This window comes from Galleria mellonella, unplaced genomic scaffold (genome assembly GCF_026898425.1).
Source record: "Galleria mellonella isolate WM207_F2 unplaced genomic scaffold, CSIRO_AGI_GalMel_v1 utg165, whole genome shotgun sequence".
In the NCBI taxonomy this organism is placed as follows: Eukaryota; Metazoa; Arthropoda; class Insecta; order Lepidoptera; family Pyralidae; genus Galleria; species Galleria mellonella.
In genome coordinates, this window is record NW_026442009.1 from 853,199 (window position 1) to 868,334 (window position 15,136).

Below are 15,136 nucleotides of genomic sequence, written 5' to 3' on the forward strand. Positions count from 1 at the left end.
AACACATGTGAAAACTGTTGTATTTGCATAATGTTCATAGTTTAGCAACATGCTTTTAAAATTGCCTCAATTTCCAACTAAACAAAGTATTTACATAGATTTTCTATTCAATTTATTGGGTGAAATTTGCATTAAGTTATTGGCTATTATGTATTAACTCAAAAAAGAGGTGTAATTAGTTAAAACGAAACTGTCTCTTCTATTTCTACTAAGAAGCAGCAATACTTGTGTTAATAACTCACTTTTATTTTGTGTCATTTATTAACGACTTTCTATCGGGTGGATTTTTTTATCCATACCAAAATTCTGTTCATTAAATATAAAAACAGCGCATTCTTCTACTTATAATGACTACTTGAAAAAAAAAATAGAGTTAAACAGCATTTCTTGTGGTTTGTAGAAAAAGAATATTAGTTGAAATAAAAATTTAGCAGACTCTAATTCATATCATCTCAGATGAATAACAAATAATATATATTATTTCTTGCGAATATAAAATATATAAGGTAGGTAAGGTATTATATTTAAACAGTAGTTGCGAGTCATACCCTCTACGTGATCTTGTTAAAAATACTTTCCTTATTATTTGACTATGTTCTCTACCTTATCTATGTATTCTTATCTTTATTTTACATTCCTTGTTTTTTGTAAACAGAATTGTATTACTCTTGTTGTTACAGTTACAGACTTACAACATTATTCTCTTATTGGGTTTGTACAACTTACAATAAGCAAAATGTGGGCCACATTTCGCTTTTTTATGTAAATATACTATATAATATCTTCATCAATTCTGAGCTATTTTTTTTTTATTTAAAGTGTAAATTTATGCCAGTCGCATATTTTACCTAGCAGAATTTGGATTTTATTTACTTTAATTGATTTTTATAATTATTTTTATTTCTATAACTACTATTTCGGGCATAAAAAATAAAATAAAACAAACTACATATTTCCAGTAATTTATTTTGTTTTGACAATTGAAAATGGGGTAAAATGATTACAACATTTTATTACATTCATATTTGAAATGTAAGGCACTAGTATCTTAATAAAATAAGTTCACTGTTTGATAACACTTTTCATGTCATAATCTACTATTTGTTTAGATTCTTTATTTATATTAGAAATTTATTTCAATAAGTATAACTCAATCCTCAAATATAAATTACGTAAAAAAGAAACTATCCTAGTTAAATAAATTACGATGTCGGGACGGCCGTCAATCCATCGTCTCATGACTTAGGTCGCACGTTCGGTTATCTACTTAAAAGGTACTGAATGTTACTTTTTACCTATCACTATAATTAAAATCAGGCTTACTCTAGTTTAATAAAAATATGGTACAATACGTTATCGAACTTCCTTTTGGATGTCCGACCGTAAAGTGAACGAATGAGCGACGTGATCTTGATAACGACACACGGCCACGGTCCCGGAGACAACACCGGAGATGGGGACAAGCGAACGCTCTCACTCATTTCACACATTCATTATACGATCATACTAAGCACCAAGTTCACCTCATTCATCCATCTGCAGTTGCGCGCGCTCTACTGGTCGTCCCCGTCTCCGTGTCGTATGCTCCCGCTACCCTCGCCCGTACGTAGCGTATGGTGCGGGAGTCTTCCGACACTACCATTAAATAACCGCTATCGCTGTCCTACGTTTCGTTGAAGGTGGACGTATCATCACTCTGGCAAAACGTCGGCCTTACGAGCCGGGACTCGACGGGGGCTTTTTAAACTAATGAATACACTACTATTGCGGACGCTGATCACGTCGACATGCCTTCTAAAACTCAGAAGTGCCTCTGGTGCGCACGAGAGAAACTGGCATCATACACTTTGCAAAGAGCGGAGGGTGCATTAGGTCCGGGAAGAAGTTCGGCAGCTTTGGCAGCCGCACGTCGTCGCTGCCAGCTGCAGGTCCATGCAGCTAGAACGACTAGTTGAGCTGCTAGGAAGGCAGCTGCCGCAAGCATGGCTCCGGCAGCATTTACGCAAGTTACATCAGTTTCTCTGATGTACACGGAATCTTCGGTAACATTCTTGGCTCGTTGTTTGTCAAATCCGAACTTGTCTGTGATTTGAATAGTTTGCACAAGAAGCATATCATCGGTGGGAGCAGCCGGGGTCGAACGCCTCCTTCTGCGTCCATAAGATACCACGGAGCGAAGTTCGTTCGGGCCACCATCACATTGCACTGGTTCGCAAGTTGGCATGCAAGGACTAACCAAGGCACGGAATTGTACAACTTCAGACGAAGGGAACTTGAAAGCGTCGAAGTGCGATAATAATGTCTGGAACAAGACAAGGTACTATAATATCTGGTTACTTCTAATTAATGCGGTCTGGATTTAGTCATATAAACCGGCAATAAACTATTCTTGAGACCTAAAATATAATTTAAAATACCCCACAAATTTTACTCACAAGTTTTATTATTCAAGACATGATTTAATGTTAGAGAATGCAATTACCACAGTTGAATGTGAATAATAGGAGATAACATAAATTATAGTCATAATTTTCTAACCCATTAAAGTTAAATATTGCTTATGATTTGTATTGCCGCATTAAGTTTGATTTCTTACCTTTCCACTCGTCGCTGATTTCAATACAGGTCCCATAATAAAGTCTTCTGTAGGGCAACCATCGCTATCGATAAGAATAATTTCGCTCGAGTCAACTCCGTCCATAGCAACAAGCTCTCGTACAAATATTTCAAACGGCGAGTTTTGATCAATAATCTCAAATCGTAAAGCCTGTAAAAAAGAAAATAAAATTAATAATCTTGAAATTAATACAATTGTACATATTATTAGGCATACATTATATTGCAAATAAGCTTAATATTTACCAATGGATCTCCGACTTCGGCAGAAGTAATTGTATCGTCTCCGCTCCTATCTGTAACACGCATAGCTACATTGGGCGAGTCAACAGTAACCTCCTCTGTTAACCCGGTCTTGATATCACCGTGAATTCCAAGGTCTACTTCATTCGCCACGGTTTTATTGGTTAAGTCATATTGACAAGTTACAGCCAGACCAAGATCAGAGGATGTGACGATTGTGTCATGGTGTTGGATGACAACATCATTCAGATATCTGAAATTAAAAATTAAAAATCAACAACAGGACATTACAAATTATATGAACATTATGCTCTTACTAACTGTATTCGCCCCCTTAAATCAGTACACAAAGTATCCAATATTTAGGATAGGTTAGGATATAACCTACTTTTGTACCAAATTTAAAATCCGTTCAGTAATATTTGCATGAAAGAGTAACAAGCATATTTTTATAAACTTTAGCATTTATTATATTACAATTGAAACACAGTAATTTTTTGTGGCCCTAATATATATTCACATATGCATAATGAAATTGGGATTGAATAAAATGCAAAAAAAGTCTTTTGTTAAACGAGCTTCATATCACGATACATATATATATATGTAATTTGGAAACATACCTGCCAAGACCATTTTGCTTAACATTGCATTCGATGTTGTTGTAACCCATAGGTAACTCGAATTCAAGACTCTGTTTGACATCCACAACACAAGAGTTAGGACTGCCTTTGGCATATATTTTACCATCGAACAACTTGGAAGTTTGAATACGGGCTACCATGTCACCCGCACGACAATCTATAGAAACATTGTAGCACGATGAAAGTTCGAATGTAGCCGCTTCTGGTACTTCTAAATACGGATCCTAAAATGCAATTGTACATATTAACACTTATTTCTGTAGAAATTATAAAAAAATCTAGTAGAAAAAATCATATATATGTATGTAATAATTAATCAACTGACCCGCTCAAATGAGATTAAGGAACAATAAAATAATTCATTCAAATTTGCATTTAATAATATTAGTAAAATCTTTATAATGTCGACTATAAAAAATAATCACAGAATTAAATAACCTGAATATCTGCAAGTGTTGCTCGTGAATGATGGGAGAGTCGACAGACATGATCACCAGTATCGCCATGGTCATAAGAATGACATCTGAAGGGTGAATTCAGGCACAACTCTCGGCACTCTTCAACAGTTTGCACATCTTGATATACTGAATCTACAGTCTTTAGAATTCTACCATTCATCTTCTTAAATTCGCATAGTTTAGTAGGTTCTTCAACGCAGTTGTTTTCCAAGTAATCGGTATCTTAAAATTAGAAGTAATTTTTTTTTTTTACTTTTTATAATACTGTTGAGATACAATGTACGTCAATCTCTGTATTACGGACTCTCTGTATTGACGGATTTTAATAATACGGAGAGTCTCTAGAATCATTGTACAAGAAAGGAGTAATATAAATATTTATTCGCACTGAGAAAACAAAAATATAGTTGCAAAAAAGGTATTCAGGATCGTCACATACAGTACAAAGTAGCACATAACTTGAGAGAAGCGTACATTGGTTACGATTTCTTTCAGTAATTCGTATAAAAACGATATCAAATTGAAATTATAGATTGTATAAACCTTCTTCAATTATACCTATAATTTGTACATATATAAATAAGATCACGTAAGTAAGTACACTCTACGATCGGGCAAATTTCATGAACTTTTTTGAAACAAATCTGAGTTATGTACATATTTAACTTGATAACTAAGCTGTAAGTTTGATTGTTTAATATTTCTATTTTAAAATAAGATACGGCATACCTTCGTTTGGTTGGAATGAATTAGTTCCCGCTAATGTTATGCGGTCCATATTCGACAATACGCATTCTCCAGTCTTGTTATTGTAGTTCGCTGATCTGCAACAATGTATATAAACAATTTAATTTTCTATTCCTAGTACATTTTCTTATTTAAATACAGTACATATAAATAAACATATTTCGTATAAAGCTTCGCTAAATATCTAGATGAATAGTAACCAAACCAGCTCTGTCATTGAGTAAAAATAATTCTTTAAGATTTCAAACATTTTCTAATAGAATTTTATGCTACATTTTAATTAAATTAGATTTTGTTTTGAGCTATTGACAACTACAATTTCACCAACAACTAAAGCGTTTTTATTCGTTCGCTTTATAGCTCTTAATTGGCATCAACAAATAATAATATAACAAATCCTTAGATTCATGTCTGGTGCAATCTAGTTTAAATAGCACAAAATCTAAGCTCATCATCACCCATACAGTTGGACTGTCTTTACTAAATACTAGTTGTATCTGCGACTTTAACTCCGTGATTCAGTATAAAAAGTATCCTATGTTAATTTAGAGTATTGACTATCTTAGTACGGAATTTCTTTTCATTCAGCTATTTAAGCATCATTGAGTAAAAAATATACATTTAACTATCCATCTTTATAAACTTTCACATTTTTAATATTATTACGATTTACTTTTCAATATTCGGAACAAATAATTGTCTCAGATCTTTTGTTCGTAAGTTAGTTATCTAGAAATTAAATATTTAATTTATATTTCATAAACTGTGTCCTGTCACATTATAAATGTACTTACAACTTATTGAACTTTCTTTGTGAAACATTATCAATGATATACTCGACTCAATATGTATTACTTACTCGCTGAATTTTGCATTATTGCTTCGAAAGTAACATAAACGCACCGGAAATTTGAATTGTAATGTAACGCATTTCAAACGATATCGCTTAATTTCTCCATTATATCAATTTTATATACAATTCCACTCACATCAATTCAATTCCATTCCAAAGACTGGTTTAAACTCAGACGCATATATCAATGTTGCCCGCCTATATCTCTTTTCATTTTGTATCGAGTATTGTAATATTTTGCGATTGTATTATTATTTACTACGATCTTTCTTTTTTTTTATGCTAAAATATAAATTACACAAAACTATTGATATGGTGTTATGCCGTAAATCTATACTTATCTGTACTAATATTATAAAGAGGAAATATTTGATTCTTTGACTCAAAAATTACTCAACCGATTTTACAAATCCTTTCACCTATAGAAAGATACATTATCAGCGAGTAACGTACGTTACATATTATTTTCAAAAATTCTATATACTCGTGCGACACCAGGCCGAATTTTTGACTAATATAATATATATTAGTCAAAAATTCGGCCTGGTGTCGCACGTGTGTGTATAAAAAATACAAATATTAGATTTTTATACGTATTTAGAAACATTTTTATTTATCTTATATTGTAAGAATAATCACAGAAAAGGAATGTTAAATAAAACTTACATTAAAAAATTTAAAGCCTTCTATCATAATACAAAAAGTTAATTTTCTTTTATATAACTACGCTATTATATGTATTATTATTTTATGTAATTTTCTTCTCGTAAATAGCGGCTACGATGCTATTACAAGAAAACATTAATTTAAAGTAGCTCTTGACTTTATGATTGCGACTGTCCCGCTACCAGTAGCCGTTGTATTCATTAAAGACTGCGTAAGTTGAGCGAATGCGTCGTCTTCATCGCATAATAATTATATCCAGCTACCTGCAATTTGTTTTGCAGTAATACCTTCCTAGTGTATAAGTGACAAAAAAGTTAGGTTATTGAACGGATGACTGTATTATTCATAATGATCAATCAGATATTAGTAAGTACTTAAATTCTCTATTTATTTACACATTGTGAATCATAATATACCTAATAGAAGTTACATTTAATACTCAAATGCATAAATTTCGTAGTATCGGCTTTGGTGGTCTGACATTAGTGAGCAAAGAATAGGCCATTTATATGGACTATAATTTCTATTACTTGTAATTTAAACCACCTAGATCGCCCGATACCCCTCCAGGCGTATCTAAATGCGATCGAAAACTAATCCTTTGCAATAATTATTATACTTATTTCTGCCGCAGTTTCGAAGTCTGGATAACTATTTCCCACGGTATATAAGATGTTCTGTTTCTATTAGAAAGTGACACTATAAAGCAATTTGTATATTTTAAAGGATGAGAGGAACCAAGTACACATATTCTATCAGTCATTACATCGTGGAAGTAGGAAACGATAGGGCAAACCGCTCCCACTGTGAGTGGCAAAGCTAACTTACTACTTCCCACTGAATATTTGCCAAATGTCGTGACCGACGACGATCGCGATGCGCGCCGCCCGGGGTGCGCCGGGGTTCTCTTTGGCTGCCTCAATGGAGATACAACGATTTGTACCCAACGGTACACGTGTCCAACAAGTCTCAACAACGCGCTTTTAATGTTTTATTTGCAGTTTCGTGTTCTAAAGATTGTTTAAGTTTTGAACAGCCGTGTAAAAGGAACAACTTCAGTTAAAGTTACTTCTTCCTTCGCAACACTATAGTATTTTAAATCAACTCTAAATTAATATAAGACTAACATGGACAATACATATAATTTTTAAAAAGAGTTATCAAAATCGGTACTGAATTAACAAAGATATCGCAATAGGTACGCGAATCCAAAATCTTTCTGTAGTTGTTTAAAAGTAGCTGCTATCATCGCTATGTACCTTAACCTCCTTTAACATACTTGTAGTGCTAAATGTACTAACTGTACTGCATGTAACAACAGTACTGGGAAGTGCATTGTAACTTGATGTACAAATTCATTTATGTATACTGTATGCTGAAAGTACTTTAACTGTTTTTTTTTTATTATTATTATTATGTTATTAGTAACAAACAAAAAATATTTCTAAAAAATTCACTACAAATAAAAAAAGATCTCATAAAACTTTAAAAATAAATTAATGATGAACCACACAATTATACTAATACATATATTTTTAAGCCCTCAAACTAGGACGACCAGTGTTAAGAGAAACCGCACCATAAATACAACGTGGATCATACAATAAATATATGTAACCATTGTGACCTATATTAAATATAATAGCAATACCTATTATTAAATATAATAGGTATTGCAATATTCACTAAAAATAATTCCTCGTTGTTTGCTTCATTAGTGACGCTAACATTAATAATTTTAACCTCAATTAACAAAATGAGGCTTGCGTTTGTAGCATCATCACGCAACAAAATTCGCAGTACAGAGCATTGTATAACTGTTTGCCTACACGATCATGGCTTGAGCACTAAGAGAAATACGTGTGCCGAATGTGAACGTCAGATCCTAGTAGTACACTATTTATGTTAATGATATCAAAAACCGTACAAGGAAATAAACACAATAGGACAGTCGTGTCTTACTACATTAGATGTTGGAAAGTCTGACCGTGCAATTGGCCTTCCTGCTTTGTATATAATGCTCGTTTGTAGAATTGAGAAACAGAACGGTTACAAGGGACCGTGACTTGTCCACTCGAATGATGTCCCGCGAGGCTCGCCATCTAAGGCAGCTCCGGGAGAGCTGATTGATTAAATTATCTAGTCATTAATTACATTAATGACTCAGTGAAAATTTATTTATTTTATTTATTTTTAAGAAAACATACAGCCTCATTCAATCAATATATAGTCAAATTACTTCTATGTTGAAACATAAAGTTTTCACATTTCCGTAATTACAATATCGATCTGTTTTATATATGCAAAATATAATAATAATAATTACAAAGTTATAAAAATACTTGAATTAAACCTGTAAGATAATGGGCTTCGTGTTTATTCATATTTGTGTATTTAGTTATTCCCTCAGCTTAGTTTTTGTGAATATAACAATAAATCACTAACGAAAATAATTTTTCAAAACTTTGTATTTGATAAATAATTCGTCAGTTTACACATGACTTATATTTATGAAAAACACCTCATTATGTACATATAACGCCCGTAATTAAAATAAAAACAAATTACTGTTGTTACTCTGACAAAAACAAGGTTGAAAGTATATTAAGGTAGAAATGAGATTAAGATAAGATATAATAAGATATTAAGTTCACCTAAGTACAATGTGTAATGATACAATATTCTAATCACGAATTCAGTTTATGTCATATTGACACAAACTGTATTGTATGCATCATAAAGGAGTGGAGACGTGACCCGCTATGTCCGTCTTGTTAGTGCAATTGTGATATGCCTGGCTGAGTTGTTCTCGCTAATATAGCAAATAATCCCTGTGCAATTCCATAATGGATTTAAGTATTTAAAAGCACGTAAGAAATACCCATACACATTATGTCTAATAAAAGTTCTTTTACATTTTTGCTAATTAATGTGACTAATCAACGTATTTTATTATTAAGTAAAAATATTTTATGTGATCTTAATTATGCACTGATTAAACCGCAAAGAGATTATAGTGCGATTTTAATTAACAATTAAAAGGTATTCTGTGTAAATTGTGATTAGTACATTTTTTTCTTTATAGCCAGTTACGTGAAATATTTTACGTTAAAAGAAAAAGAATTGCTAATAAAATGATGCCCATAAAGCAAAACAAACATTTAACAAACTTTAAACGTATGGATAGTTGATGTTACTACCTAAAACTTGCCCCTCTGTAACAATTTATTTTTAGAAAGTCAACCTATAAACTAGTGCAAACTGTAAAAAAAAAATTAATAGAGGCAAATATATTTATGCTATCTACTTACATAATTATTTTTAACACATAAATTCGAATTCAATCGCGACAGAATTATTTTAGACATACAGCAGTAAATAGCTCAACTGAATAACGCTTGACTGCAATAGGAGTATCAATAATTGAAATGAATTTCAAATGAAAAGAAATTTTTTTAGCTTGGGACTATCCCAAGCTAAAAATTTTTATTTCAAATAATTTAAAAAAATGTCACCTATTCTGTGTTTCAAAGAGTATCTACATAAAATCGACGTGGAGTAGATTACGTCAGAGATCTGTACGAGTATGTATATATTCACAACAAACTAGATAGTAGATATTATATTATTGTTTATAATTATTATTTAGAAATAAAGATGTCCTGTGTTGTTTCGGTTACTATAAACGCTACTAGGTATTTTTTTTTTATAATAAAGTTGTTGAATTAGTGCTTCCATGGTCACTAAAATAACTGACTTGGTTTTACATGAGCTCTCACAACTTTTTGTAGTAGAACTGCGTTGCGAGCTTGGTATTTTTTTCATTTTATTTTTTGATAGAATCTATGTACGTTATCTATGTCAAGTACTGTTTCTACGTCATTAAATGAAGATGTACCTAAAATATTGCCTAGACCTTTCTTGGATATAAATGCACTTTCATGACAGAGTACTTCCCATTTTCGGTTTACTGGGTAGCAGCAGGTCAAATATTTGTTTACTTAACGTACCTACATATTTATTATGAGTTTGACTGTCGGGAATTTATTATTGTGGTCGGACAATGGTTGTTGCTCGCCACCTGTCGAGTATTGACCTTTGTGAATGCGCTTTAGCACAGATAAACATCGACTATACAGAGAAATTTTCTATAATAAACCACATGACAATAATGTAAGTAAGCTATATAGAAATAAATATTGACATAGAAAATAGTCACAACAGTCCGCCTTTAATATTCTTGAGCATTAATATTCATATTAATGCTTAATGGTACTAATAGCAGCTATTTTAAACGGCTGGGATAGTTGCACACGGGTCGTGTCGGGCCAAGAGAGCTTGCAGGTCATTCATGGCTCACTCCGCCCATAGAAAGCTCTACTTTGAACATTCTTTGCGATACCTTTATTTATCATTCTATAAGAACTTGCTTATCTGTATACAGATTATACAATTTTATAAATTTTATAGCCAAATATTTGCATTGTAATCACGTTTTTGTTTTATATCTATATTAGTTATTTTATTATAATGTTGTCTAGTTGACTATGTTACATATTTTAATATTAACTCGTAGTCTATAAAAAACGAAAAGTGACCAACGATTTAAACAACTCGTGCCACTTCCTCCTGTTGTGGTTTCACATAGAAGCATAAATTTCATATTTATGTTTACAGCTAAAGTGTAAATCTGTTTTACTGATGTATTTTATATCGTTCAGGAAGTCTACACAAGATGTACCTACTAATACATGGATAAATACACACCTTACCTTTTCAATTGACTTTAAAAAATAAGATTCTTAATTCGACTACATTTTTACTTTGTGCATGTATTTTACGCCAATTAAGAACAAATGTTAATTATTGAGACTATGTAGTTCATTCAGTATTATTTTATTAAAATTTAAATCTGTTTTTGTATCGTAACAAAAATTTTTCCCCGGTCTTCAACTATACAGTAATATCTTATCATGTTTGCAATGTAAGTATTTATTGATAGTCCTCAGAAATGCCAACGCATGAGGTACCATAGGTATTACGGTGTATTATGTGTATCCAAGGTGTTGTTCATATTCAAGCCATTATTCTGCTTATTTTCCATTTCAATTATTATAAAATGGTTTACAGTGAAACATAAAATTCTACATGAATAATTAAATATATACTCACTACTGAAATCACAGAGGCAGGGGAATTTAGACGCAGTAATCAACTTTTGATGTTGTAATTCATTCATTGATCATTCGTTAAAGAAAGTATCTAAGCTCATTATATGATTTGTAGCTTAAAAGCCAATAGGAAACTACTATTCAACAATGTTCAATGAATCGTGTAATAAATACCGTAAATAATATAAATTTAACGAACCTGCAAACAAACTCGTTCTCGCCGAGGCAGAGGTCGAGGCACATTTGCCTGGATCCGACGGTGTGTGTCCTCTTGCCTCTCCCTTTGAGATGGTAGCCGCGCACGCGGTCGAAACACCACGCTCGCTCACACGGACGCACGCCCAAACAAGACTTCTGAGCGTATATAGTAAACACCGGAAATTGAGACTTTGTTAATGCACCTGCAAATAAATTATATATAGATATATAATTTGCGCATTGCACATTTAAAAGTGTGATATATAAAATATTATTCGATAAATATCCTTGTAAGAAAACATTCAAGGATAAAAATATTTTAGTATCTACACATTTCATTAATAAATAGATATTATTAATAAATATTTATTTTGTCATGGATATATATATATATATATATATATATATATATATATATATATATATATATATATATATATTGTATTGCGTTCTTTTGTATATTTCAAAATTTAAGACGGAATCGTAATTGACAACTACCATCAATCTTAAATAGAGAATCATTTTTAATGAAATGACAACTTTAGAGTTTGATATACCTATATAGGACAAGAGCGCGCTTCGTAGTACGCTTTAATCCAATGCACTCATTAATATGCTTGTCTTTACTCGTAATTATCTATCCGAATCGACATCTACACAGGAATGCTCGTTCTATTCTATCTTACTATACCCTTTTTTCGTTTTTGCTCAATAAATTTAAAATTGATTTGTTTTTACAGAGGTCATCAACACACAATGGTCATTTATGTTTTATACGTTGCAACATGTTTTGAATCATATTGTGGTTAGGATGAATAGGTATTTTGGAATGTAACTATTATTATAATCATTTAAAAAAAAAATAACTTCAGATTATAATAAAAACTACTGCTACAATATGTTTTTGATATAAAAGTCTAAAAATGATTTATTTCGGACATACTTTTGTTATAAACTTCAATTCATCATCTATAATCCATCTATACGTTATACAAAACATGAAGATTAGAGGTCAAAGCATGTTCTACTAACTCCATAGCCGGTCAAGTTTTCCTTTTCGCGGTGAGAGTAATTTTTTCCCAATAAGGCCTGATGAGTGAGTACATTCATGCCGTTATTGGCATTCAAATGATGTGTTGCAGCAAAAAATCGGAACGCTTCGCGTGTTTGAGCTCACACCTCTATGTCGGACAAACGAGAGTATTGCCGGTATTATTGTGCCACCTGCTATGTGTCCCGGTTATAATATGCGGCTGACTATGCCGTTATTGTGCGTTTTTTACTTGCTTATTTATTAACCTTATTCACAATTTCACAAGCATGTACGATCTCGTTTATAATTGATTAGTATTGAAATAATATAAAAGAGGATAGTTTACAAACAGTTCTGGGCCTAAGATGGTTAACAATATAAAAATAATGTCACGGTAATTTGAAAGCGAACATAACAACGTCACCTCACATGAAAAATTTGGTCATAATGAACGTTCTAGTGATCAAAACATACCTAATCAAAATAAATCTCACTTGTACAAATTGGACAAATTAGAAATAATTTACTGCTATTACTGACTGAGACAGATTATCAAGCGACAAATATTTGTTTCATTATTATTGTTTGTAATTATCGACTTCTTTAATATTTGTTGATACTTTCTTACATAGCGACTTTTCCCTATGTATTATAATATTGTCTATTTTATATAGGGAATTTTTGTTTCTTTTTTTTTCATAAATATTTCAACTTGTTCAACTGGATACCCGCCTGCCAAGCGTGGCAACTACTGGCAAAACTTCCCTTATGGGGAAGGCTTATGTTCAGCAATGGATAGGTAAAGGCTGAAAACTGGCTACCAATGGGCCTAAAATAAAAATTTTATTATTTTTTTTTTATGTCATTGAGGTAACTATCAAGCATACGGACCAAATGATAGTAAGAGGTTACCATAGCCTACAAACACCTGCAATACTAGGAGCATTACTCCTTTAATCAATTCTTGAAAATGCTACTATCTAATCTAAGGTTAAATTAAATGAAGTTATAAGAAAAAATGTAAATTACGATAACTACAAACGATATATTTGTCGGTCCATACCTTATCACTTTTTTCCTTTTATTGAATAGTTAAGTTGTTGAATAAATGATCATTCATATCTAATTTCAAACTAGCTGTAACCCGCGGCTTCTTTCACTTAAATACGTAATTGGTTTGCATATTATTAAAATAATTTTGAAATAAGAATATAATGAAAGAATAGATCTATGTGAATCTGACTCACCTGGCAACTGGTCGGCATCAGAGCTGAAGAGCACACATAGTCCAGTCTCGTAGTTTACGGCGCGACAGGTGTCGTTGGCCTGACACTGCTCAAGGCAGTCGGTCAACATCAGAGTGCCGGGGATGTCGTCAAGTATTTGAGACGGCGCTGAGAACACATACCTGCATGCGACACAGTGACTTATTCAGATGCAGTATGTAACCAATGACCTTTATAATCTAGGCCTGTTGCTATAAACGACAATTCAGCTTTCCTTTTGGTCATTTTAACAAAAAAAATTATTTAGCTTATATTCGTGTAGTTTTGATACTCAAAATATTTGTAACCTTACAATAGTTTTTATGAACAATTTCAGTCTAGAGATGTGAACATTAATACTAATAGCTTACTTCAAAAATATACCTAAATATTTTTTAATTATTATTGAAAATAACATTTTTATTTATATATTGATATAATCTAAAGAAAATGCATATACGCAATTCAGATTCCATTAAAAGAGACAAATTTAATCTTACCCGGTTACCAGTTCAAATCCTATCATCTCCGGATCACATTCTTCTAATGAATTTGCGGGTGCAGATGGAGCTGACACACCACTGGGCGCTGATGGAGGTACTCCTCCTGATGCCGTTTCTGGTGCAGAAGCAGGTTCGACTGGGTCTTCAGGCACAGTTTTAGGAGGCGGTGGTGCTCCAGGATTCTTATAGTCCTGCGGTGCCGCTACTACTGCTGGTTCTGGAGAAGCCGACTCTACAGCGATATTGTCTTGTGGGGGTGCTTCGGCTGCTGACCTTAACGTCCCTTCAAACTTTTTCGCAGCCTCTACTGCATAAGCCACTAGCACTATATTGATTAAAACCCGCATTGTTCCTCCAAAGTGCCGTAGCAACATTTGTTATCTGTAACAAAAGAAAGTGTTGATTAAAAACTTTTACATCAATCTAAGACAGTAATTGCATGGGAAGCTTAGAAATTATCGTGTATAAAACCTGTCAAGTTTATGCACGCAACCATTCATCGATGATAGAGTAAAATCGTCCAATATCTTGTAGCCATATCAAGCCTAGTTCACCGCAATTCACGTTAAGATGCCTTGCATTGATAATTTCTCACATAACAATTTGTGGCCTTTAAACGACAAAATAAATCTGATTGAAGTGAAACGTAAAATATCACTTTATTTATTAGATTTTTTTTTTATTATAGACCAGCAATTGTTTTCTTTTTATTATAAATGAAGTCTACAACTTCTGTGTC

The 15,136-nt window shown here is 32.4% G+C and overlaps 3 protein-coding genes across 4 annotated transcripts in view; 2 read left to right on the forward strand and 1 right to left on the reverse strand.

The window, feature by feature from the left end:
- LOC113519028 (uncharacterized) overlaps positions 1-15,136 on the forward strand; it is a 404,087-nt gene that overhangs the window by 111,300 nt on the left and 277,651 nt on the right. The window lies entirely within an intron of this gene.
- LOC113519027 (autophagy-related protein 16-1) overlaps positions 1-15,136 on the forward strand; it is a 223,749-nt gene that overhangs the window by 31,098 nt on the left and 177,515 nt on the right. The window lies entirely within an intron of this gene.
- Positions 947-15,136, reverse strand: part of LOC113518823 (uncharacterized) — a 66,000-nt gene continuing 51,810 nt past the window's right edge. The window contains exons 4-12 of the mRNA XM_026903821.3: positions 14,395-14,778; positions 13,877-14,037; positions 11,598-11,799; positions 4,691-4,785; positions 3,942-4,183; positions 3,483-3,727; positions 2,863-3,112; positions 2,597-2,767; positions 947-2,302 (exon numbers count right to left, since the gene is read on the reverse strand). Coding sequence (XP_026759622.2) covers positions 1,802-2,302; positions 2,597-2,767; positions 2,863-3,112; positions 3,483-3,727; positions 3,942-4,183; positions 4,691-4,785; positions 11,598-11,799; positions 13,877-14,037; positions 14,395-14,771 — 2,244 coding nt within the window. The 5' untranslated portion in view covers positions 14,772-14,778 and the 3' untranslated portion in view covers positions 947-1,801. The remainder of the gene's footprint in view (positions 2,303-2,596; positions 2,768-2,862; positions 3,113-3,482; positions 3,728-3,941; positions 4,184-4,690; positions 4,786-11,597; positions 11,800-13,876; positions 14,038-14,394; positions 14,779-15,136) is intronic.